Genomic DNA, 24328 nt, shown 5'->3' with positions numbered 1-24328 from the left:
CTTCAACCCACTATATCTGGAGGTGACTAAAATTTTACAAAAAGTCAAGGCCTTCACAGTTGCTGAGGCAACATACAGTACATATGTGATTGGGTAAACGGCTCCAATCTGGTGTGACTAAAACATTTAAGAACAACTCCACCAAGATTACCATTATACCACAAGAGAACCACTATGACCCACTGGGTGGTATTTAACATATTACGATTAATGAAAGTGTATCCACGTGCCGGCTTTTGTGTAATGTTACTAAGCATGGACTGTTGAGACTTGTGTATGAAAGTGTGTATTGTTTTCAATTTAGGGAAAGGGGGATACCTAGTCAATTGTACAACAATGCATTCAACTGAAATGTCTCTTCCGCATTTAACCCAACCCCTCTGAATCAGAGAGGTGCAGGGGGCTGCCTTAATCCACATCATCGGCGACCAGGGAACAGTGGGTTAACTGCCTTGCTCAGGGACAGAACGACAGATTTGTACCTTGTCAGCTCGGGGATTCGATCCAGCAACCTTGAGGTTACTGGCCCAATGCTCTAACCTGTCCATGAGCTGTCATTGTCTATAATGTTCTGTATTATGTCATGTTTTGTGTTGACCGCAGGAGGATAACGGCTTCGTTAGCAGCAGCTAATGGGGATCCTAACAAAATACTAAAAGTGACTCACCAGCAGACTGAGGATTGCACAGCTATGAAGCAACAGGCTGGCAGAGGTACAGTACATCATCCTGGCACGACTCAACCACTTTACTAACCTCGGGCCCTCTACAGGCACACCAGGACCAGCCCAATGACATCATGACCATGACTACAGCACTATTAACACATGCATCCTCACCTACCTTAGCCTGGGTGCCAGTTGGTTTCTGCTCCCTTGCCAACTCCTTATGGGATTGTTGGCATGACTGAAAGGCTGACACCCAGGTTACTGCTCCCTGGCATGTACACAACATTACAAACTGTCATCCAATGACAAATCATACTCCTATTGACAAACCTTCAAGCCAAGTAGAATATGGGACTAATAATGATCTGTCATCGGATAGGTGTGGTGTCATAATATTATGAGAAACTGTTTGTGTGTGTGTATACACACACGTGTGTCTTCAGAGGCATGTAGGCCAGCTCTGATAAGAGACCCATGCTTTATCACCCGTTCAATCACCACAGGAAACAGTCTGTTTGGAGCGCCCCTCTGTGCTGTGATGCGCGTGCATAGCCAATCCAATGGCGTTCACACACACACACACACACACACACACACACACACACACACACACACACACACACACACACACACACAGTTTGTGGCTTTCAACACCAGGAATTGGCCTGGAGGCCATACTTGACCTGAAATGAGATCCAACGACAGACAGAGCTTGTGTGTGTGCACGCGAGTTAGGGAACTCATTCAGGCAGCAGCAAGACAAACAGAATAAACCAAAAGGATGGGACATTTCTGGGAATCCTCTTAACTATACATTAGCTCATTAAAACAGATAAAGACAGCTCTCTCAGCAAAACTGACATTTACAAATAGGTGTCTTCAGTGGTGTAGACATGTTGCAAATCAACTATGTGATGTTTTACAGACACTTCTTTCACAGACACTTCTTTCACAGACGTTTGAATATTCCATATACAGAAACATGGCAGTGTCAGTGATAAAACTGGATGGGAGAAGACAAGTATTTGTCAACGTGTGGGCAAATAGAGTAGGAGGGAATATCTATAAAATCACTAATACCATTCATATCCCACTGTCAATACCACTACCACTATACCAGCAGCAAAACACTGGTTTGGACCAGTGTAACTGAATCCATAATCCTACACAAAAATATAAAATCTCTCAACCATTTCACTGCTTCTCAATGAAAAATTACATTGTGAGCATGTGTGTGGTCTGGTTGGTTGTAAACTAATTTCCCAGATCCCTAATCAGACTAGACATTTCCTCCTTGCAGACTAGAACACACACAGTGGAAGTGGGAAGTTTACATACACCTTAGCCAAATACATTTAAACTCAGTTTCACAATTCCTGACATTTAATCGTTGTAAAAATTCCCTGTCTTAAGTCAGTTAGGATCACCACTTTATTTTAAGAATGTGAAATGTCAGAATAATAGTAGAGAGAATGATTTCAGCTTTTATTTCTTTCATCACATTCCCAGTGGGTCAGAAGTTTACATACTAATTGAGTGTATTTGGTAGCATTGGCTTTAAATTGTTTAACTTGGGTCAAATGTTTCAGGTAGCCTTCCACAAGCTTCCCACAATACGTTGGGTGAATTTTGGCCCATTCCTCCTGACAGAGCTGGTGTAACTGAGTCAGGTTTGTAGGCCTCCTTGCTCACACACGCTTTTTCAGTTCTGCCCACCAATTTTCTATAGGATTGAGGTCAAGGCTTTGTGATGGCTACTCCAATACCTTGACTTTGTTGTTCTTAAGCCATTCTGCCACAACTTTGGAAGTATGCTTCGGGTCATTGTCCACTTGGAAGACCCATTTGCGACCAAGCTTTAACTTCCTGACTGATGTCTTGAGATGTTGCTTCAATATATCCACATAATTTTCCTACCTCATGATGCCATCTATTTTGTGAAGTGCACCAGACTTGTGGAGGTCTACAATTTTTTTTCTGAGGTCTTGGTTGATTTCTTTTGATTTTCCCATGATTGTCAAGAAAAGAGGCACTGAGTTTGAAGGTAGGCCTTGAAATACATCAACAGGTACACCTCCAATTGACACAAATTATGTCAATTAGCCTATCAGAAGCTTCTAAAGCCAAGACATAATTTTCAGGAATGTTCCAAGCTGTTTAAAGCCACAGTCAATTTAGTGTCTGTAAACTTCTGACCCACTGGAATTGTGATACAGTGAGTTAAGTGAAATTATCTGTCTGTAAACAATTGTTGGAAAAATTACTTGTGTCATGCACAAAGTAGATGTCCTAACCGACTTGCCAAAACTATAGTTTGTTAACAAGAAATTTGTGGAGTGGTTGAAAAACGAGTTAAGGATTCCAACCTAAGTGTATGTAAACTTCCGACTTCAACTGTATATATAAAATTGTTTGGTTTCTTTGACATTCAGAGGCTGAGCTACAACCTAAAAAAAAAGACTTTGCTTGGGAAGTTAACGGTCACTATCAATTGACTAAGCTATGCACTTTCTGTACAATAGAAGATGTTTAAACCCAGACAGCTTTAAGAGAAACACTTGTGACCTTGTCTCGTTGGGTTAAACCACAGAAGAATAGCAGCCAGCAGTTAAATCTTACATTTTTTCTGCGTTGGTAGGCCTACTCTGTCTGCGGTGGAAAGGTAGGTCTAACTTTTGAAAGTATCATGCTCAGTCAGATTCCTAATGCCATCTCAGATATAATTATTTGCAAACAGGGACAGTTTCGTTGCAAACAAGGCACACTGATTTGGCATTGGAGAAATATGGTCAGTCCCTGGATGGGAGACCAGATGCTGCTGGAAGTGGTGTTGGGGGGCCAGTAGGAGGCACTCTTTCCTCTGGTCTAAAACAAAATACCCCAATGCCCCAAGGCAGTGATTGGGGACATTGCCCTGTGTAGGGTGCTGTCTTTCGGATGGGACGTTAACCGGGTGTCCTGACTCTCTGTGGTCACTAAAGATCCCATGGCAATTGTCGTAAGAGTAGGGGTCTTCTGTTGAATCTGACAATTAATCTGGATGGTTGTACAGTCGTCTCAAATAAAACTGAAGGACCTCGGCGTTACTCTGGACCCTGATCTCTCTTTTGAAGAACATATCAAGACTGTTTCAAGGACAGCTTTTTTCCATCTACGTAACATTGCAAAAATCAGAAACTTTCTGTCCAAAAATGACGCAGAAAAATTTATCCATGCTTTTGTTACTTCTAGGCTGGACTACTGCAATGCTCTACTTTCCGGCTACCCGGATAAAGCACTAAAAAGACTTCAGTTAGTGCTAAATACGGCTGCTAGAATCCTGACTAGAACGAAAAAATTTGATCATATTACTCCAGTGCTAGCCTCCCTACACTGGCTTCCTGTTAAGGCAAGGGCTGATTTCAAGGTTTTACTGCTAACCTACAAAGCATTACATGGGCTTGCTCCTACCCATCTTTCCGATTTGGTCCTGCCGTACATACCTACACGTACGCTGCGGTCACAAGACGCAGGCCTCCTAATTGTCCCTAGAATTTCTAAGCAAACGGCTGGAGGTAGGGCTTTCTCCTGTAGAGCTCCATTTTTATGGAATGGTCTGCCTACCAATGTGAGAGACGCAGACTAAGTCTCAACCTTTAAGTCTTTACTGAAGACTTATCTCTTCAGTAGGTCCTATGATTAAGTATAGTCTGGCCCAGGAGTGTGAAGGTGAACGGAAAGGCTGGAGCAACGAACCGCCCTTGCTGTCTCTGCCTTGCCGGTTCCCCTCTTTCCACTGGGATTCTCTGCCTCTAACCCTTTTACAGGGGCTGAGTCACTGGCTTACTGGTGTTCTTCCATGCCGTCCATGGGAGGGGTGCGTCACTTGAGTGGGTTGAGTCACTGACGTGGTCTTCCTGTCTGGGTTGGCGCCCCCCCTTGGGTTGTGCCATGGCGGAGATCGTTGTGGGCTATACTCGGCCTTGTCTTAGGACGGTGAGTTGGTGGTTGGAGACATCCCTCTAGTGGTGTGGGGGCTGTGCTTTGGCAAAGTGGGTGGGGTTATATCCTGCCTGTTTGGCCCTGTCCGGGGGTATCATCGGATGGGGCCACAGTGTCTTCTGATCCCTCCTGTCTCAGCCTCCAGTATTTATGCTGCAGTAGTTTATGTGTCGGGGGGCTAGGGTCAGTCTGTTACATCTGGAGTATTTCTCTTGTCTTATCCGGTGTCCTGTGTGAATTTAAATATGCTCTCTCTAATTCTCTCTTTCTGTCTTTCTCTCGGAGGACCTGAGCCCTAGGACCATGCCTCAGGACTACCTGGTATGATGACTCCTTGCTGTCCCCAGTCCACCTGGCCGTGCTGCTGCTCCAGTTTCAACTGTTCTGCCTGCGGCTATGGAACCCTGACCTGTTCACCGGACGTGCTTGTTGCACCCTCGACAACTACTATGATTATTTTTATTTGACCATGCTGGTCATTTATGAACATTTTAACATCTTGACCATGTTCTGTTATAATATCCACCCTGCACAGCCAGAAGAGGACTGGCCACCCCTCATAGCCTGGTTCCTCTCTAGGTTTCTTCCTAGGTTTTTGGCCTTTCTAGGGAGTTTTTCCTAGGGAGTTTTTCCTAGCCACCGTGCTTCTTTCACATGCTTTGCTTGCCGTTTGGGGTTTTAGGCTGGGTTTCTGTACAGCACTTTGAGATATCAACTGATGTACGAAGGGCTATATAAAAATAAATTTGATTTGAAATGTTGGTATCCCTGGCTAAATTCCCAGTCTGGCCTTCATACCATCATGGCCACCTAATCATCCCCAGTTTACGATTGGCTCATTCATCCCCCCTCCTCTCCCCTGTAACTATTCCCCAGGTCATTGCTGTAAATGAAAATGGTGTTCCCAGTCAACTTACCTGGTGAAATAAGACAGACCCATCTTTGTTCATTCTTGGCCTGTAATTCCAGTAATGTGTGTGGTATTAAAAAAGATTCTGCTAATATGTAAAATGACATAGAATTACATGAAATGTTTTTAAAAAGGCAATTTCTCAAACCTGCAAATACGATGATAGATTCATGCAATGCTTTTACTATGAAGGAGATCTTTCCACCCATAGTCTTGTTCACGGTGGTCTGCGAACCCACAACCTTCTGGCCCGTAGCCCTGTGCGCCATCAAAATTCCTGCGTTGCCATGTAATGCTTAGAGAATGAAAAACTGCTTCTAAAACAGCATATCTAAGGCTCTGGTCTGTCCAATAAGTGATGGTAAATGGTTCTCTGCTATCCACTTTGTTTTAATTATTATTTTGGGTATAGGGGAGTGTTCTTATTTTTTATTTAACTAGGCAAGTCAGTTAAGAACAAATTCTTATTCACAATGACAGCCTACTCCGGCCAAACCCCGATGACGCTGGGCCAACAGAGTCCCATAGGGCAGCGCGCAATCACGGTCGGATGTGACACAGCCTGGATTCTAACCAGGTACTATAGTGACGCCTCTTGACCTGAGATGCAGTGTCTTAAACCGCTGCGCCGCTCGGGAGCAGGCAGGGTCATTTGTATTGTTTTTTATTTGACTTTTTTTTAAGCTTTCATAGAGGGTTTAGGTAAATATATATTTTGTTGAAGGGAAGGCCATCCATTTCAGAGATGTACGATTTTCTCCATGTAACCCTTATTATAAATAACGTTCACTCCCTTAGCGAGCTCAACTAATTTCCCCTGACCTGAGCATCATCTTCTGTCTCAGTAGTCAGTACTATTACACCAACAGAGAGGAGGAACATGACTCCAGTTATAATGAAATGTACTAGTTCTCTTTCTAGCAAAAACTCCCTGTTGCCATTTGTTTTACAAACTATTAGTTTTCCCAGTGGATGAGTCAGTCGCCACCCCCTGATATTCTGTATGGTTACAGAGGCCCTTCTCTTTGCAGTCAGTCATTCCTCCTAGTCTAAGTAGATTAACTGGTTGTAGGCCTTGTTATTCACAGACAGATGACAGGGCAGCGGTGGTACCAGGTTATGAGTAGATACCACCCTGTCGGAGTGTAACAGGTTATGAGTGGCCTAGCCTGAAGCATGTCAGAGAGCAGGTATGAAGTGGAGGGAGGGCCAGGGCTGTGAAAGGGCTGGGTGGGAGCTGGCTGGGGCACATCAGATCATTTACCAGAGAAGAGCAGGCCGTTTGTGGCCAAAAGAGAAACTTATGGGTAAGTCAGACAGGATGGAGACACATTACCTAGCTACCACCCTGCACTTAAAGCAACAGAAATGGGAAACAGCTTTTTTAATGTGGCGAGTGAGCTGAAATATTTATCTTCTTTGGGAAAAGAACAGTCATTTCCTTTTAGAGGAGGGAGAGACGGTATCTTCTAATGTGTTACAAAAGGGACAGAAGTATAATGTTTTCTCCTAGAGAGAAACACAAGTAGGGTGTTTAAAATGAGTTGAAGCTATGGTGCAACATATAATGAATAGTTTATTCATGGTGTTTCTATCTGTTCCCATTCAAATATACCATGAATAAATCAAATAGATAGGGCATCTTAGTGTTTACCTGTACAGTCTTCTTGATTCTGTGGGAGGGACCAGGGTATTCAGGAGAATACAAGTCTGTCAGGAAGAGGGAATTGATCAGTGTAGACTTCCCCAAACCAGATTCACCTAGAGAAGGGGGGGGGGGGGGGGTAGGAAGATTAATTTCAAGAGTATACACCATCCAACAAAATGCTTATACTTGCAGGTTCCTTCTTGATGCAACAATAAGAAATAAAAGATTATACAAACAAAATAAATGGCTCAGTAGAATAGAATAAACATTTTATCATAACTATTATACAGGAAGGCACGATTTATAGTCCAATATTTACACTTGTAAATTGTGCAGTGTTTAAATTTAATATGCGATGGAGAGAGGGTGGGCTGAATATCTTTCCTCCCAGTCAAATTATTTTCCTGTCTGCATTTCAGGAATCTAATCAGGGATTCTTCTGATGAGGGAAGCCTGGGGATGGCGAAGTCATCATACTGTTACAGTGACTAAGTCTAACCACAAAAGACTTAGGGAATTTGTCTTCGATACAATAACAGTTCAAATTCATTTTGGGTCTCCCTTTCCAACATGCTGTATATTGAGACAATATCCAACCTTTTTCCATGATTTTAATTGACTTACAGTGTATTTCAATGAACATTACCAAATATTTGTTCCATAGTACTCTCATTCAATAATATGCTCTGGAATTGGTATATGGGCTACATTTTCCTTCAACATCTTTGTCAGATTTTCAGAGAACAATCCCAGGTGCCTCCTTATGTCTGGGTAGCCCAACGCCATCAACCGTATACATAGCAACGGTTGGCATGGGGACGGGGGCAATGAGAGCGGCTGAACAATGGGAGCTGTGTGATGAAGGGGGCGGGTCTGGAGTCACATGCTGGGCTGGCACAGGACCGCATCACACTGCTGCTGCGTGCACCAACCGTGCTGCCCCTGCGTTTTCCTGACCTTTAGAAGAGTGGTTAGGCCCAGCCTCCAACAACAACTCACTACTGCCAATTAACCAGCTACTGAACACTTGTGTGCAGGGAAAGAGAGTGAGAGCGAGAAAGAGGCAGAGATGGAGAGAGCAATAGAGACACCACACAAAGGAGAGCACTCTTTCGCTCTCCATCCCTCAAAGAAGCTCTCTCAACGCACTCTTTCACATGGTAAATGTTTTCTGCAAGGGCTGCAGCCACACCGACCTCACCATAACGGAAATGTTTTAGCGGTTGGGCTGTTGAGGAACAACGTGGATATGATCATCTGTGTGGATATTTCTTCAGGACGGAAGTCAGGATTTAGGGCCTACTCCCCACCGAGAGCTGGCTGGAGAATGATGGAAGGTGGGGAGGGGACGTGTTGTGGTCTTGTGAAAACAGCGGGCTGAAATACGCCTGTCTTGAAAATGTCAGCTTGCATTAGGGAAACCATAAGCTGACAGAATGGCAGACCCAAGCGGATTCAGCCTTCAGTGTCTGTGAAGCTGGTCCAATACAGATTCAGATCCAGCAGCATTGATTGGCAGAGAGAAAGGAAGCTTAGCTCTATGGCCACATAGAAGACAGGAGCCAGAACACTACACATCACTCTGGGTGGGAGGATGGAGTGAGGGATAGAGAGAAGGAAGGGAACAGGAGGGATGGAGCAAAGAGGGGGATGGCGGGATACCAGAGAGCAAGTTGTCTATTCAGACTTCAGAGCTGGGTCTGCTTGTTTTCTGAGGAGAGAGAGGGAGTGAGCGATAGATGAAGAAAGAATGGGAAAGAGGGCGAGGGAGGGATATCAAAGCTGATAAGCTATTCAGAGCTGGAGTTGCAGAATTTGTTTGCAGAGTAGGCCTCTGAGAAAGGCCTCTTAAATCCCTATGGTCATGGAAATGAGAATTGGGATTTCCCTACACTGGGCTATAGCTGGGGCCTGGGAAGGGATCTCCCTGCACTGGGATGGGATCATTCGCAGTGGTCTGATGACAGGGAAAACCGGCGAGTTAGCATGGATGCTACTGTTGTAGCCTAACCCCCAACTCAAAATGTGTCATCGTTTGAAAACCAGTCAAATGATTATCTATCTAAAGGGCAATGAATAGACTTAGCCTTGAAGCACTGCAGTGTTTGTAACGATGTGACAGATCTGACACATTAACAGTATTAGGTGAAGCCTCTGATTGTACAGCTAGAACTGGATGCTATGCTGGATGCTATGCTGGTGACCTGGACCTAGAAATTAGCATTCAAGAGCCACCAGACCAGACCAGAGCATGACCATGGCCCTGGCCCCCCTCTCAATGCAGCCCTGCCTGGCCCGTACCCACCAGTGGCACTCCTTGGTCAGTAACCAACCCAGCCAGCAGCACACTTCCTTTAAAGGAAATGTCCAGCAGCTGTGTCAACCATGGAGGCTTATTCAGAGGAACTTCACCCTGCTCTGCATGCAAGGAGAGAGAAGCTTCATGGGGCGGGGGAAGCAGGAAAAAGTTTGGATTTCAGAGAGGGAGGGGAGACAGTTTGTTAGTTCATTTGACGGCGCTGCCTTCTACTGCAGTGACACGGGACTGAAAATACACTGACTGCTGAAATTAAAAGTGCTTCTGTTCAGAAACTGGCTGAGGTAACCCTGCTTTCACTATATTTAACGTTCAGGTAAAGTATGTCTCAGATGATAGCGCGCGTGTGTGTTTGTTGAAAAAGGGGATTTTCCCTTCAAATAGGGAACAGGAAAAAAGACGATAAAAAACTTTATAAGTCTGGCTAGCACATGACAATACTCTTTAAATATCTTCTGGCAAACCCATCAATTTCCTTTAACGAGTCAGCGTGCGAGTCAAATCCTACTTGTTTGTGGGGGACATAGTTTCCAGAGAAGATAAATACTTAAATGCATTAAAAAAAGTGTGTCAACGAAGGGCAACCACAATGAGCTGAACTACGGCAGCCTGCGGTGCAGTAGCCATTCTGGCCAAGATCAAGGTCAAACATTGTAAATCATTAGCAAATATTGACTTTTACCGATGGATGCAAACATCTGACTGCTGTGGCCCACTTTCACTGACTTGGGCTGCTGACAATCAGTTCTGACCAAGAGAGCCTAAAGCCTGTCGCATGCTTGCTTTCCAGTCGAAACAGTTCACGCATATATTATGACAATTTCGGGACGTTTTTGTTCATTTTAGTGTCCGGCAGTTTTTTGGGGGGCTGTTCGTGCACACAACTTTTTCACTTGAGGCAAGTCGAAGTTCAGTAGCCGAAATCTATGCCTCTTCATTGGTGATTGGTCAACAGTACTACTCCTAGGAGTAGGAACTATGGATGGGATTCTTCAATGAAATGCTTGTTGTCATTCAACGAGAGACTGGTTTTCATGCGCTTTTTTCCACTGGAGAAATACTACAACAAACATCTGATGTAAAATTGCTCAACTAAGACCCCCTCTAAAAAAGTCAAAATGTTATTACAGATTCTCTTCTTTTACCCCTTTTTCTCCCAAATTTTGTGATGTCCAATTGGTAGTTACAGTCTTGTCTCATCGCTGCAACTCCCATATGGACTTGGGAGAGGCGAAGGTCAAGAGCCATGCATCCTCTGAAACATGACCCTCCCAAGCTGCACTGCTTCTTGACACACTGCTCGCTTAACCCGGAAGCCAGCTGCACTAATGTGTCAGCGGAAACACTGTCCAGCTGGCGACAGAAGTCAGCTTGCAGGCGCCACAAGGAGTCGCTAGAGTGTAAATGGGACAAAGAAATCCCGGCCGGCCAAACCCTCCCCTAACCCAGACGACGCTGGGCTAATTGTGCGCCACCACACGGTCTCCCGGTCACGGCCAGCTGTAACACAGCCTTGGATTCAACCAAGGGCTGTAGTGACGCCTCAAGCACAACAATGCAGTGCCTTAGACCGCTGCGACACTTGGGAGGCCTAATTACAGATTTCTTGATTTATCTTTGATTCATTTGGAATATTTTGAGGAAGTGTATACTGGCTGTTGTTAATACGGCATCTCAAGAGGGACAAGCAGTACGATTGCCGCTTTTCTCATTTTTCAAGCGAGAGGTCTTTTAAAGAAGTATGCGAGACGTTCGCGTCACCTTGCAGAGTTCTGCTATGAGCAAATTAAAACTAGTATGCGGTCACCTTTAAAATGCTTTGGCACTCTTCACATTGCAACCAGGGCCATTACATGAGTTCTCTGGTAATGAAGAAAACACACAGAGCGAAACACACCCCATAGAGCAGCAGAGAGTAAACAACATGCACTATTATCAGACGATGCATCTCCTACAGCATGACATGAGCTCAGCTTCAATTACCCTGCCATTCTAATTACATGCTCCAGACAAAATTGAACCTATAACTGTCTTTTTCCTGCGAGCGCAGCAAAGGGGAAATTCCAGGGAGAGACCACTTGAATGCTTCAACTCTACTCAGACTGACAGCAGTGGGTCTGGAATAACAGGCAGGCATTCCCCCTCTTCTCCTCCTCCCTCGTTATTTCTCTTGTTCCCACTCTCCTGGCCCTGGGGCAGGTGGGCATGGGTTGACTCAACAGCCCGCCGCCAACCACAGGGCCAGGGGACAGAATATGACCTCATTAGGGTGTTCACAGCCATTTCCTGTACAACCAAGTTTGGTACAGTGCCTTCAGAAAGTATTCATACCGCTTGACTTATTCCACATTTTGTGGTGTTACAGCCCAAATTCAAAATGGATGAAATTACTTCTTTTTTTTCTTTTTTTTTTTCACCCACCTACACACAATACCCCATAATGACAACATAAAAATATCTTCTTAGAAATGTGTGCAAATGTATTGAAAATGAAATACAGAAATCTTATTCACACCCCTCAGTGAATAAATGTTAGAGTCACCTTGGGCAACAATTACAGCTGTGAGTCTTACAGGGTAAGTCTAAGAGCTTTACACACCTGGATTGTAGAATATTTGCACATTATTCAATTTTCAAGTTCTGTCAAGTTGGTTGTTGATCACTGCTACACAGCCATTTTCAAGTCTGGCCATTGATTGTCAAGCCGATTTCAGTCAAAACTGTACAACATTCAATGTCGTCTTGGTAAGCAACTCCAGTGTATATTTGGCCTTGTGTTTTAGGTTATTGTCCAGCAGAAAGGTGAATTTGTCTCCCAGTGTCTATTGGAAAGCAGACAACCAGGTTTTCCTCGGATTTTGCTTGTGTTTAGCTCCATTCGGTTTCTTTTTATCCTAAAAAAATAAAAAAATCCCTAGTCCTTGCCGATGACAAACATACCCATAACATGATGCAGCCACCACCATGCTTGAAAATATGAAGTGTTAGTCAGTGATGTGTTTGCCCTAAACATAACGCTTTCTATTCAGGACATAAAGTTCAGGCATCCTTCTTTTCACTCTGTCATTTAGTTTTCTTTTACAAATTTTTTGCAGTTTTACTTCAGTGCCTTATTGCAAACAGGCATCCTTTTTTGCACTGTCAATTAGGAGGTTAGTATTGTGGAGTAAATACAATGTTTTTGATTCATCATCAGTTTTATCCCATCACAGCAACTAAATGTTTTAAAGTCACCATTGGCCTAATGGTGAAATACTTCCTTAGGAAGGACGCCTGTATCTTCGTAGTGACTGGGTGTATTGATACACCATCCAAAGTGTAATTAATAACTGCACCATGCTCAAAGGGATATTCAATGTCTTTTTTCCCCTCTTCCAAATAGGTGCCATTCTTTGCGAGGCATTGGAAAACCTCCCTGGTCCTTGTGGTAAAATGTGTTTGAAATTCACTGCTCTACTGAGAGACCTTACATACAATTGAATATGTGAGGTACAGAGATAGTCATTCATACAGTTGAAGTCAGAAGTTTACATACACTTAGGTTGGAGTCATTAAAACTCTTTTTTTCAACCACTCCACAAATTTCTTGTTAACTTGCCAAAACTATAGTTTTGGCAAGTCGGTTAGGACATCTACTTTGTGCATGACACAAGTAATTTTTCCAACAATTGTTTACAGATTTCACTTATAACTCACTGAATCACAATTCCAGTGGGTCAGAAGTTTAACTACACTAAATTGACTGTGATTTTAAACAGCTTGGAATATTCCAGAAAATGTCATGGCTTTAGAAGCTTCTGATAAATTATGTCAATTAGCCTGAGTCAATAGGAGGTGTACCTGTGGATGTATTTCAAGGTCTACCTTCAAACTCAGTGCCTTTTCGTTTGACATCATGGGAAAATCAAAAGAAATCAGCTAAGACCTCAGCACAAAAAAAATGTAGAACTCCACAAGATGCTGGAGGAAACGGGTACAAAAGTATCTATATCCACAGTAAAACGAGTCCTATATCAACATAACCTGAAAGGCTGCTCAGCAAAACTGCCATAAAAAAGCCAGACTACAGTTTAACTGCACATGGGAACAAAGACCGTACTTTTTGGAGAAATGGCCTCTGGTCTGATGAAACAAAAATATAACTGTTTGGCCATAATGACCATCGTTATGTTTGGAGGAGAAAGGGGGAGGCTTGCAGGAAAAAGGGGGAGGCCTGCCACCCCGCATCATGTTGTCGGGGTGCTTTGCTGCAGGAGGGACTGGTGCACTTCACAAAATAGATGGAATCATGAGGGAGGGAAATTTACGTGGATATATTGAAGCAACATCTCAAGACATCAGTCAGGAAGTTAAAGCTTGGCCGCAAATGGGTCTTCCAAATGGACAATGACCCCAAGAATACTTCCAAAGTTGTGGCAAAATGGCTTAAGGACAACAAAGTCAAGCTACTGGAGTGGCCATCATAAAGCCCTGACCTCTATCTTATAGAAAATGTGTGGGCAGAACTGAAAAAGCGTGTGCAAGCAAGGAGGCCTACAAACCTGACTCTGTTACACCCGCTCTGTCAGGAGGAATGGGCCAAAATTCACCCAACTTGTTGTGGGAAGCTTGTGGAAGGCTACCTGAAACGTTTGACCCAAGTTAAACAATTTAAAGGCAATGCTACCAAATACTAATTGAGTGTCAGTAAACTTCTGACCCACTGGGAATGTGATGAAATAAAAGCTGAAATAAATCATTCTCTCCACTATTATTCTGACATTTCACATTATTAAAATAAAGCGGTGATCCTAACTGACCTAAGACAGGGAATTTTTACTAGGATTATATGTCAGGAATCGTGAAAAACTGAGTTTAAATGTATTTGGCTAAGGTGTATGTAAACTTCCGACTTCAACTGTACATGCAACTTATGTGACTTGTTCAGCAACGTTTTGCTATAACAACAGGGTTGAATACTTATTGACTAGACATTTCAGCATTTTTCATTACATTTGTAAACATTACTAAAAGCATCATTTCAGTGAGACACAATCTTAATTTAATCCATTTAAAATTCAGGCTGTAGCAACAAAATGTGGAAAAAGTCAAGTGGTGTGAATACTTTCTGAAGGCACTGTACCTCTGGGCAGGACTTATGGAACAGAGAGGATGGAGTGGAGAATTGCAGGGTTGTAAAGGGGCTTACACCCTGTGTCTCTTTCCCTCCATCCCTCTCTCTCTTCAGATGTTCAGGCTCCAACTCTGGCTGCATGAATGGAATTACAGGAAACCTCCCACCCACAATCCAAAAGGCACATTATACACACACCTCAAACACCACACACACACAGACACAAATGTACAAACACATTCCACAGTATGGGGGAAATAAACCCCGCCTACCCTCCATTGCTCAAGCACATTTGTTTTAAATATGGTTTCTTCAAGTCCCGCTTTACATGCAAGACAAGTTATCCCAACGCAACAGAAAGCATTGCTAATGCATTTTAACAGCCAGCTGCCAGCACTATGGCATGACAACATTCCTGACTGTAAAATTGAACACTGCTGGACTGAACACATGAACGTCTATGGCCATGTGTAGGCTATATTAGATATCCACATACATTTCTTACACAGATGTGTCCGCATCTTTCGAACAGAGACGGCACCCTATTCCCCATACTAAACTACTTTTGATCAGCACTCTATGGACCCTGGTCAAAAGTAGTGCACTACATAGGGATTACAGTGCCATTTGGGACACAGTCGGAGCCTCTAACAGTCATTTTCATGCATACTTCACTGATCCATTCAATAATATGCAAACAGATTTTTACACAGCAGTAAAATCTCCATCTGTTTACCCAGATGAACACCGGGTTCTTTTTTCTGTTCTTTTGGGGTCTTACTTGGAAAAGAGCGGGAGACTTAAAATAGGCTGCAAAGATCGCTACTTACCCACGACCATGAGAGTGAACTCGAAGCCTCTCTTTACAGACTTTCTGTACACTTGGTTTGGGAGATTGGCAAAGCCCACATAACCTTCCAGAAGCTTCTGTTGCTGTAGACCAAAACATCAGTTAATGCTTTTCCCCAACTGTCCGGGCAGGTAACAAGGCTAAACAAAAGTCTGGTTACCAACACCGTTGACTTATTGCTTCAGTAGCTGGGATATCACTTGCATATAAAAACTGATGAGTTGACGTGTTCAGGAAATACATTTAGGTGTTGGTAAAATACATTTAGGTGTTGGTAAAATACATTTAGGTGTTGGTAAAATACATTTAGGTGTTGGTAATATACATTTAGGTGTTGGTAAAATACATTTAGGTGTTGGTAAAATACATTTAGGTGTTGGTAAAATACATTTAGGTGTTGGTAAAATACATTTAGGTGTTGGTAAAATACATTTAGGTGTTGGTAAAATACATTTAGGTGTTGGTAAAATACATTTAGGTGTTGGTAAAATACATTTAGGTGTTGGTAAAATACATTTAGGTGTTGGTAAAATACATTTAGGTGTTGGTAACAAAAAACAGCAACATGGACAATTTGTTGTGTTGAATTCAATCATTCATCAGATAATTTAATTCATATGCCCAATCTAACATTGTTAAACTATATATACACAAAAGTATGTGGACACCTTCAAATTAGTGGACTTGGCTAATTCAGCCACACCCATTGCTGACAGGTGTATAAAATCGAGCACACAGCTATGCAATCTCCATAGACAAACATTGGCAGTAGAATGGCCTTACTGAAGAGCTCAGAGACTTTAAACGTGACACCCGTCATAGGATGACGCCTTTCCAACAAGGCAGTTTGTCAAATTTCTACCCTGCTAGGGCTGCCCTGGTCAACTATAAGTGCCGTTACTGTGAAGTGGAAACGTCTAGAAGCAACAACGGCTCAGCCTCGAAGTGGTAGCCCACACAAGCTCACAGAACGGGACCACCGAGTGCTGAAGGGCGTAGTCCGTAAAAATCGTCTGTCCTCTACAGAGTTCCAAACTGCCTCTGGAAGCAACATCAAACCATTCTTGTGCTGTCAGGAGCTTCATAAAATGGTTTTCATGGCCGAGCAACCGTACACAAGCCTAAGATAACCATTCACAAAGCCAAGAGTCAGCTGGAGTGGTGTAAAGCTCGCCGCCATTGGACTGGAGCAGTGGAAACACATTCTCTGGAATGATGAATCACGCGTCACCATCTGGCAGTCCAATGGACTAATCTGGGTTTGGCGGATGCCAGGAGAACACCACCTACCCCAATACATAGTGCCAACTGTAAAGTTTGGTGGAGGAGGAATAATGGCCTGGGACTGTTTTTCATGGTTCGGGCTAGGCCCCTTAGTTCCAGTGAAGGGACATTTTTACATTTAAGTTATTTTGCAGACGCTCTTTTCCAGAGCGAGTGAGTGGAAATCTTAACGCTGTAGCATACAATGACAATCTAGACGATTCTGTGCTTCCAACTTTGTGGCAACAGTCTGGGGAAGGCCCTTTCCTGTTTCAGTATGACAATGCCCCTCGTGCACAAAGCGCGATCCATACAAAAATGGTTTGTCGAGATCGGTGTAGAAGAACTTGACTGGCCTGCACAGAGCCCTGACCTCACGAATGTGCTTGTGGCTGAATGAAAGCAAGTCCCCGCAGCAATCTTCCAACATCTGGTGGAAAGCCTTCCCAGAAGAGTGGAGTCTGTTATAGCAGCAAAGAGGAGACCAACTCTATATTAATGCCTATGATTTTGGAAAAAGATGTTCGACAAGCAGGTGTCCAAATACTTTTGGTTATGTAGTGTCTCTTAACATTGTCAAATAAGTAAATATTATAGCCTAAAGGTACGGTACAGTGGAGTGGTGTAAGGTAATCAGTCACAATAATACTTACAGCTGGTTTGGAGAGTGTGCAGGTCAAGATGGTTGACCGTGAGGTGGTGGTGGATGAGAGGAGATGCAGAATGATTCACAGTCCACGGTAGACAGGAGGAGCACCACACCATAAAGGAAAAAAAGAATTTGAAATACAGTATATCAGTTAAGACCAACAAATGAGTCCACCATCCATCTTGTGTCAGAATAACACATTCATGCCTGCGGATAAAAGCCCAGACGCACTCTCAGGTGTCAATCTCACTTTGACGCCGTTTCAATGTGCAAGTGCAATCATGAATAAGAGATATGCCTACTCATATAGTAGTCAGAAAGGCATAGCTTGAGGTATAGCTTACCCTGGTAACTTCTAGCCTATACAATATACCTGATAGGTCTTGCTACTCTATTTTGCCTATAGCACTCAATCAGATCAGCAGATGTGTGGTGGTGGTACACATCATTTTGGTTTGCTTGGTTAATGCTAGTTTCTGCATCTTTCACCAAAAATGTAATTTTTGACAAAAACTAAGGGTATAACCAGTCTTTTCCCACTCAGTTTCTTCATTCTATTTGAAGGGATTTAACCAATGTTTTATAGGGCTAGGTTATTTGTAGTCAAACCCACGCATAAACGTCTCAGCCAGACAGACACACATACACACTACCGTTCAGAAGTTTGGGGTCACTTTGAAAATGTCCTTGTCTTTGAAAGAAAAGCACATTTTTGTCCATTAAAATATCATAGAATTGATCAGAAATAGAGTGTAGACATTGTTAATGTTGTAAATTACTATTGTAACTGGAAACGGCTGATTTTTTATGGAATATTTACATAGGCGTACAGAGTCTCAACGTCAAAGGTGAAGAGGCGACTCTGGGATGCTGGCCTTCTAGGCAGAGTTCTTCTCTCCGGTGTCTGTTCTTTTGCCCATCTTAATATATTTTATTTTTATTGGCCAGTCTGAGATATGGCTTTTTCTTTGCAACTCTGTCTAGAAGGTCAGCATCCCGGAGTCGCCTCTTCACTGTTGAGACTGGTGTTTTGCGGGTACTATTTAATGAAGCTGCCAGTTGAAGACTTGTGAGGCGTCTGACTAGTTTGAGAAACAATCTAATGTACTTGTCTTCTTGCTCAGTTGTGCACCGAGGAATCCCACTCCTCTTTCTATTCTGGTTAGAGCCAGTTTGTGCTGTTCTGTGAAGGGAGTAAGACATAGCGTTGTACGAGATCTTCAGTTTCTTGGCAATTTCTCGCATGGAATAGCCTTCATTTCTCAGAACAAGAATAGACTGACGAGTTCCAGAAGAAAGTTATTTGTTTCTGGCCATTTTGAGCCTGTAATCGAACCCACAAATCATGATGCTCCAGATACTCAACTAGTGTAAAGAAGGCCACTTTTATTGCTTCTTTAAATCAGCCCAACAGTTTTCAGCTGTGCTAACATAATTGCAAAAGGGTTTTCTAATGATTAAGTAGCCTTTTAAAATGATAAACTTGGATAAGCTAACACAACGTGCCATTGGAACACAAGAGTGATGGTTGCTGATAATGGGCCTCTGTACACCTATGTAGATATTCCATTTTTTGAAATTTGTTTTTTTACATCAGCCCATTCCAGCTACAATAGTCATTTACAACATTAACAATGTCTACACTGTATTTCTGATCAATTTGATGTTATTTTAATGGACAAATTAATGTACTTTTCTTTCAAAAACAAGGACATTTTTAAGTAACCCCAAACTTTTGAACGGTAGTGTATGTATGTACGTATGTATACATGTATATATTTTTTTATAGAGGGTGTGAAACATGGAGATGGATCACAATTCATGACGAGTCTATTCTGGAAAACAGGATTTTAGCCTCAGATTATTTTACAGCTCCCTGGCTGCCAGTAAAGTGACATGAAAGACCCTCTGTAATAGGTCTTTACCTAAATATGATATCAGCCATTACTGAAGAGGAGTGTGGGCTCAGAAGCCAAACAATGTTCTCAGTTAAGAGAAGAAAAATAACCTATTTACCAACTGTAACGACACAGACAAGTTCAGGCTAAAGCAGTAGGACAGCCAATGATGCTTGTTATTCAGCACATCAGAGAGAGGAAAACACGGTCAACCTACCTAGCATTCAAATAGCCTAATCCTCCACTTGAGTTACAACTCAAACTTCCTACAGTATTTTAGGTCCGTTTATGGGAGCTGTCATTGGTTAATCCCAGAGTTGAGGTGATGCATCCTTCAATCATTTCATCGGCTGATGTGAAATGAGATCCAATTGGCTACCAGCCCACAGCCGTGAAATCCCATTGGCCGACAGCCCACAGGCCTCTTCACACGGCTTCCAGCGTTGGAGAGACTGACGAATAGCAGATAGTCTCGAGTTAGTAGCTAGGCACCATGTTTCCGTCCTCACACTAACAAAAAGCAATTTCCTACATGTTTCGTCTCTCAGACATCGTAGTGTAAAACCATCAAGATCAGGGTGGCAAGAATTTGAGCATTCACTCAGGCTATCCCAGACCCAGAAAGTTGGGCCAAAAATATTGAGATTATTAAGCGGATGAGCTGTTTTTGCCAGTAAAGCACTGCTCAGAGGAGGAGGCTGTTCATTCCTCTACAGTTTTTCAGCTCATTGGCTATTAACGACCCACTTCCACAGGAGAGGATATGCCCCACCTAGCCTTTGAGGGTCTTTGAGGGTTATAAATTGACAGATGTAGCCTACTGTAGCATGCCTCACCGCCCAAGCCACTTCCTCCTGTTGTCTGTCTGTCTGTCTGTCTGCCTGTCTGCCTGTCTGCCTGTCTGCCTGTCTGCTCTGGAGCAGAAGCGTCTGTCACGTATGCAGTACGACTGTCAGTGGTGCCTGTCGCTGATCAGACAAATGGCAACCACTTCAGCACATAGCTGAGACAGCAGCATCATCATCATAATGTTGATCTCTTTGCTAGCTTGCGCTGAGAAGAGAAATGTTTGATGTGCAAGTCAGAGCAAATAACAATGAGCCGTCCATACTTCTCCGTGAGTCCAAGGAGAGGGTCATAAAAGTTAGCCTCATCTTATGAAAAAAAAGGAGTGAAATATAGGCTACATCTACCCCAGCGTCCTGACTCATATAGCAGGCATAAGAGGCTTGTTGACATGTACTAAAAGAAGTTCAAGGCAACACCCATGATACATTTCCAATACCACTGTCAAGGTTGGAGAGAGAGCTTCCACCTAGGCCAGGGTCACTGAGAGGGACACGTGGTGTGGTGGACATCTGTGTCTTGCCTGTTCAGCTCAACCTTTTATAACAATTGCTTTAACAAAGGCCAGTACATAGCTCCAGGAAAGCAGCGCTGCCTTCTCCTTTAGGCCTCCCCTTCCACCACTCTTCCCCATGCTTTTCAATGCACTGATAGCCTGATACATTATGTTCCCACTCACATTGCTTCCAGCAGAGTAGATTTGTTATTCTTCTTTGCTGGTGGTGGGTAAACTGCCAGAAGAGATGTGGTGGGATTAAGGCCAGTCTGCCTCAGAGAGCCCAAGGTTAGAAAGAGGTGTGTTAAAGCTAACCCTAAAGCAAGGCCTAGCAGGTTAGCCTAGCACAGTAAACTGACATTGACTTGCAAATTCTAGAGGATACACAGTAGAGAATGTTGTTCTGTGCTGCTTCAGAAAGTCTGACACCTCCCATGACCTTTCTGCACCGTCCCAGACACTGGACTTACCAGTATGTGTGTTTGTGTGTACAGTTTTTCCTTCATCTCCATCAGAGTCTGTCTTGCATGCTATAGAGTGTTTTCATAACAGTCCATTTTATTTCTATACTGTAATTTAGGAATAATGTTAAGTCTGTAGGAGTAAGACAGTCCTGAGCGGTCTACATGGACGGTTGATCCATTCTCCATTCACTAGTAGAGTGATGGGGTGGATCTATACAGTTACATATCAGGATATTATCTTTGACGATATATCGTATTGTTGACAATATGACAATATTATTTTTGTGCTAGTTGTCTGTAACTGCAGCAAAACTACAGTATTTTTCCTTCCTAGCTTGTTCTCAATCTTCTTTTTAAATAGGGAGCCAATTTGTTTTCAGTACTTTCATTTCTATGACTGATCAAAACTCGTTTTCTCATGGTTCTATTTTGTCCCTCTACAGCAGACATACGGGGAGCAATATGTTTGGAACATCGAATCGCAATATAGAATGGTGAGGATTGTACTACATATAGTATCGGCACCTAAGTATTATGACAATATTGTGAGGTCCCTCGCAGTTCCCAGCCCTATAACCTACAGGGCTCATCTGAGGCTAAATTCCAATTCTCACCCCATGATTGGATGCCATATTTGTCACACCAAAACAATGCTTTTAAAATCTTTGAGGAGGACTGAATGAATACGATAGAGGAAGAAGAATACAAAAATGTAGCTTTTATGGGAACCTAAACAAACTGATGTCATTCCCAGCCGTCGCCATGTGACACACTGACTCACAGACTGGACTCCTTCTGTTGTGTCACTGGGGACAATAGGTCATCCATCACACTGAGGAAGGCTTGGCCTGTAGTCCATAGGATACATCTGTCATGCATTCAATTGGCCTGCAACCCAGAAATGCTCACAGTTTCCAACCAATTAACATGACAAAAATCAATGAACCATTCTCCTCGTGTTTAGAAGAGTCTTTATCCTATGAATAACAAAACACAGGTGTCACCAACACCCCTAGCCCTGACTGACATAAAAGTTGTTAGGGAAAGGGGGATACCTAGATAGTTGTACAACTGAATGCCTTCAACTGAAATGTGTCTTCCGCATTTAACCCAACCCCTCTGAATCAGAGAGGTGCGGGGGACTGCCTTAATCGACATCTACGGTGCCTGGGGAACAGTGGGTTAACTGCCTTGCTCAGGGGCAGAACGAAAGATTTGTACCATGTCAGCTCGGGATTCGATCCAGCAACCTTTCGGTTACTGGCCCAATACTCTAACCACTAGGCTACCTTAGCCACAATAATGGAGAGATGGCAATTGTTCAATAACAACAGAGAGATATGGTGGGAAAATGCATTTATTTACTCAAGCTAAAGTAATAACATTGTATGTATTCCATAGCGACTAGAGAAAACATTTGAATGGCTAGGGTGACGATCTATGACGGCCTCTACACTCACTGCAAGCCATTCCATGACAGATGCTACAGGTCACATGGAGGAATAACTGACAGGCAGTCACTCAGAGCATCCACCATGTGAGTACAGTACCACAGTATGAATCCAGTCTCATGTAAAGGACTAGGTTTTCTAAAAAGTAGATACTGCAGTCATCCTACCCCACTCCGAGTAAAACATTTTGTTGATGCTGAATAGAGAGTTTCTGTTTGACATTTTGATAGACACTCAAATGATGTAGGTATCCAACTAGATGTTTGAGGAACTTTGTAGATTCATAACTTTGCTCCAGGTTTCCCTCACACTGACTTTAGCATTGATTAAACCGATTTGAATTAACTAATGATTATTTGACCAACACTGACATTTTACATCTGATACCAAACTAACATTAGCTACGTCGACTTTTCAGAATAACAGCTAGCAAGCAAACTGCGACATCAACTATCCAGGCATCACAACCTACTAGCTAGCTAGTTAGCGGCAAACCTGTTTATAACTAACCTCGTTCTATCTGTACTAGTAGCTAGTAAGCTAACTTAGCTATGTAACGTTAGTTTTGTTAGCTACTGTAGGTAAGTTGCTGTAGTTAGCTAGAAACGTAACTTAACGTTAGTTATGATGCACCTTTGTTGGGGTTGCCAACTCCTCACAAACACCACAACTGGCATCTGAAGTTGCTCAGTTGACCTTCTTCACACAGCATATCCTTTGGCCAGTAGTAGTCAACTTCTCTGGTTGAACCAGATAAATTGACTACTGGCCAAAGGATATGCTGTGTGAAGAAGGTCAACTGAGCAACTTCACTGGTTGTATCTCAAAATGCTAGTCAGGTATCTACCTACTGTATCGTTAGCTAAGTTAGTTATCGTTTGCTAGTACTAGCCGACTCTGTGCCAGGGACCAAACACACTTAACAGTCGAACAAATACAGTTAATGCCACACAGTACTCAGTCATTTTCAAGCTATCGTTGTTTTTCTAGTTAAGCAAGTTAACATAGCTAACTAATTCTTGCAGGTTTTTTAGTAGCTAACGTTAGCTGACTACCCCGAGGACACAAACAATAACAAAAGTTCCAGTATGAATTAACTTACCCATAATGTTGCCGTTCCCAGGCGCTTCACTAACGGACCTTTCACCGTTCGGCATTCCCTTTCACGAATTCACCGGAGACCACAAAACTGTAAAAGTCGTACGCAACTTAATTCGCTTAAGACCAAAAATGTCCACTGTCTGCTTGAAGTGAAGGAGACATAGAGATAGATAGAGGACTAGTACTGCAAAAAAAAAACGTATTCTTCTTCTTCGGTGAGGTCTACTAGCGAACTACATACACAAGGAGTATTGTTGCCGCCAACTGGACGGGGGTAAAATAAAATGCACAAAATAAACATTAATTCCACACAGGCAGTGCTATTTACCACCATTGCTATAAATGACAGAACAGTCCACTTTCTTCATATTAAAAATGTCTTGGTACTGCTGGTGATTCTCAGTCTGCGGTGTAGGCCTACCTACCCGGTTCATCTGAGGCTAAATTCCAAGTCTCTCCCCATGAGTGGATACCATATTTCTTACACCAATCCAATGCTTTTAAAATCTTTGAGGGGGAGTGAGCGAATACGCTACAGGATGAATACAAAAAATGTGGCTTTTATGGGCACCTAAACAAACTCCTTCAGTGATATTTGATCTTTCTACACTTTTGACAACTTTCGCATAGGAGACTCTCATAACTGCCCTGATTTTGCCAACCTCAGTCTCTTT

The 24328-nt window shown here is 42.9% G+C and overlaps 1 protein-coding gene across 7 annotated transcripts in view; it reads right to left on the bottom strand.

Moving 5' to 3' along the window:
• Positions 1-23852, bottom strand: part of LOC106570300 (septin-7) — a 46379-nt gene extending 22527 nt beyond the window's left edge. For 3 of the 7 annotated variants that reach the window (XM_082961217.1, XM_082961214.1, XM_082961216.1), the window contains exons 1-3: positions 17403-17421; positions 15467-15569; positions 7213-7319 (exon numbers count right to left, since the gene is read on the bottom strand). In XM_082961217.1, coding sequence (XP_082817343.1) covers positions 7213-7319; positions 15467-15476 — 117 coding nt within the window. In that variant the 5' untranslated portion in view covers positions 15477-15569; positions 17403-17421. Of the gene's footprint in view, positions 1-7212; positions 7320-15466; positions 15570-17402; positions 17422-22862; positions 22868-22977; positions 22980-23655 lie in introns of those variants that run through there. The other 4 variants (XM_082961215.1, XM_082961218.1, XM_082961219.1 and 1 more) reach the window with 3 other exon arrangements.
• Between the last annotated feature and the right edge of the window lie 476 nt (positions 23853-24328).

The sequence above is a fragment of the Salmo salar genome, chromosome 14 (assembly GCF_965601325.2).
Source record: "Salmo salar chromosome 14, fSalSal1, whole genome shotgun sequence".
Lineage (NCBI taxonomy): Eukaryota > Metazoa > Chordata > Actinopteri > Salmoniformes > Salmonidae > Salmo > Salmo salar.
Note: the sequence above shows the minus strand (reverse complement) of the source record. Positions and strands in the feature narration are given on the sequence as shown.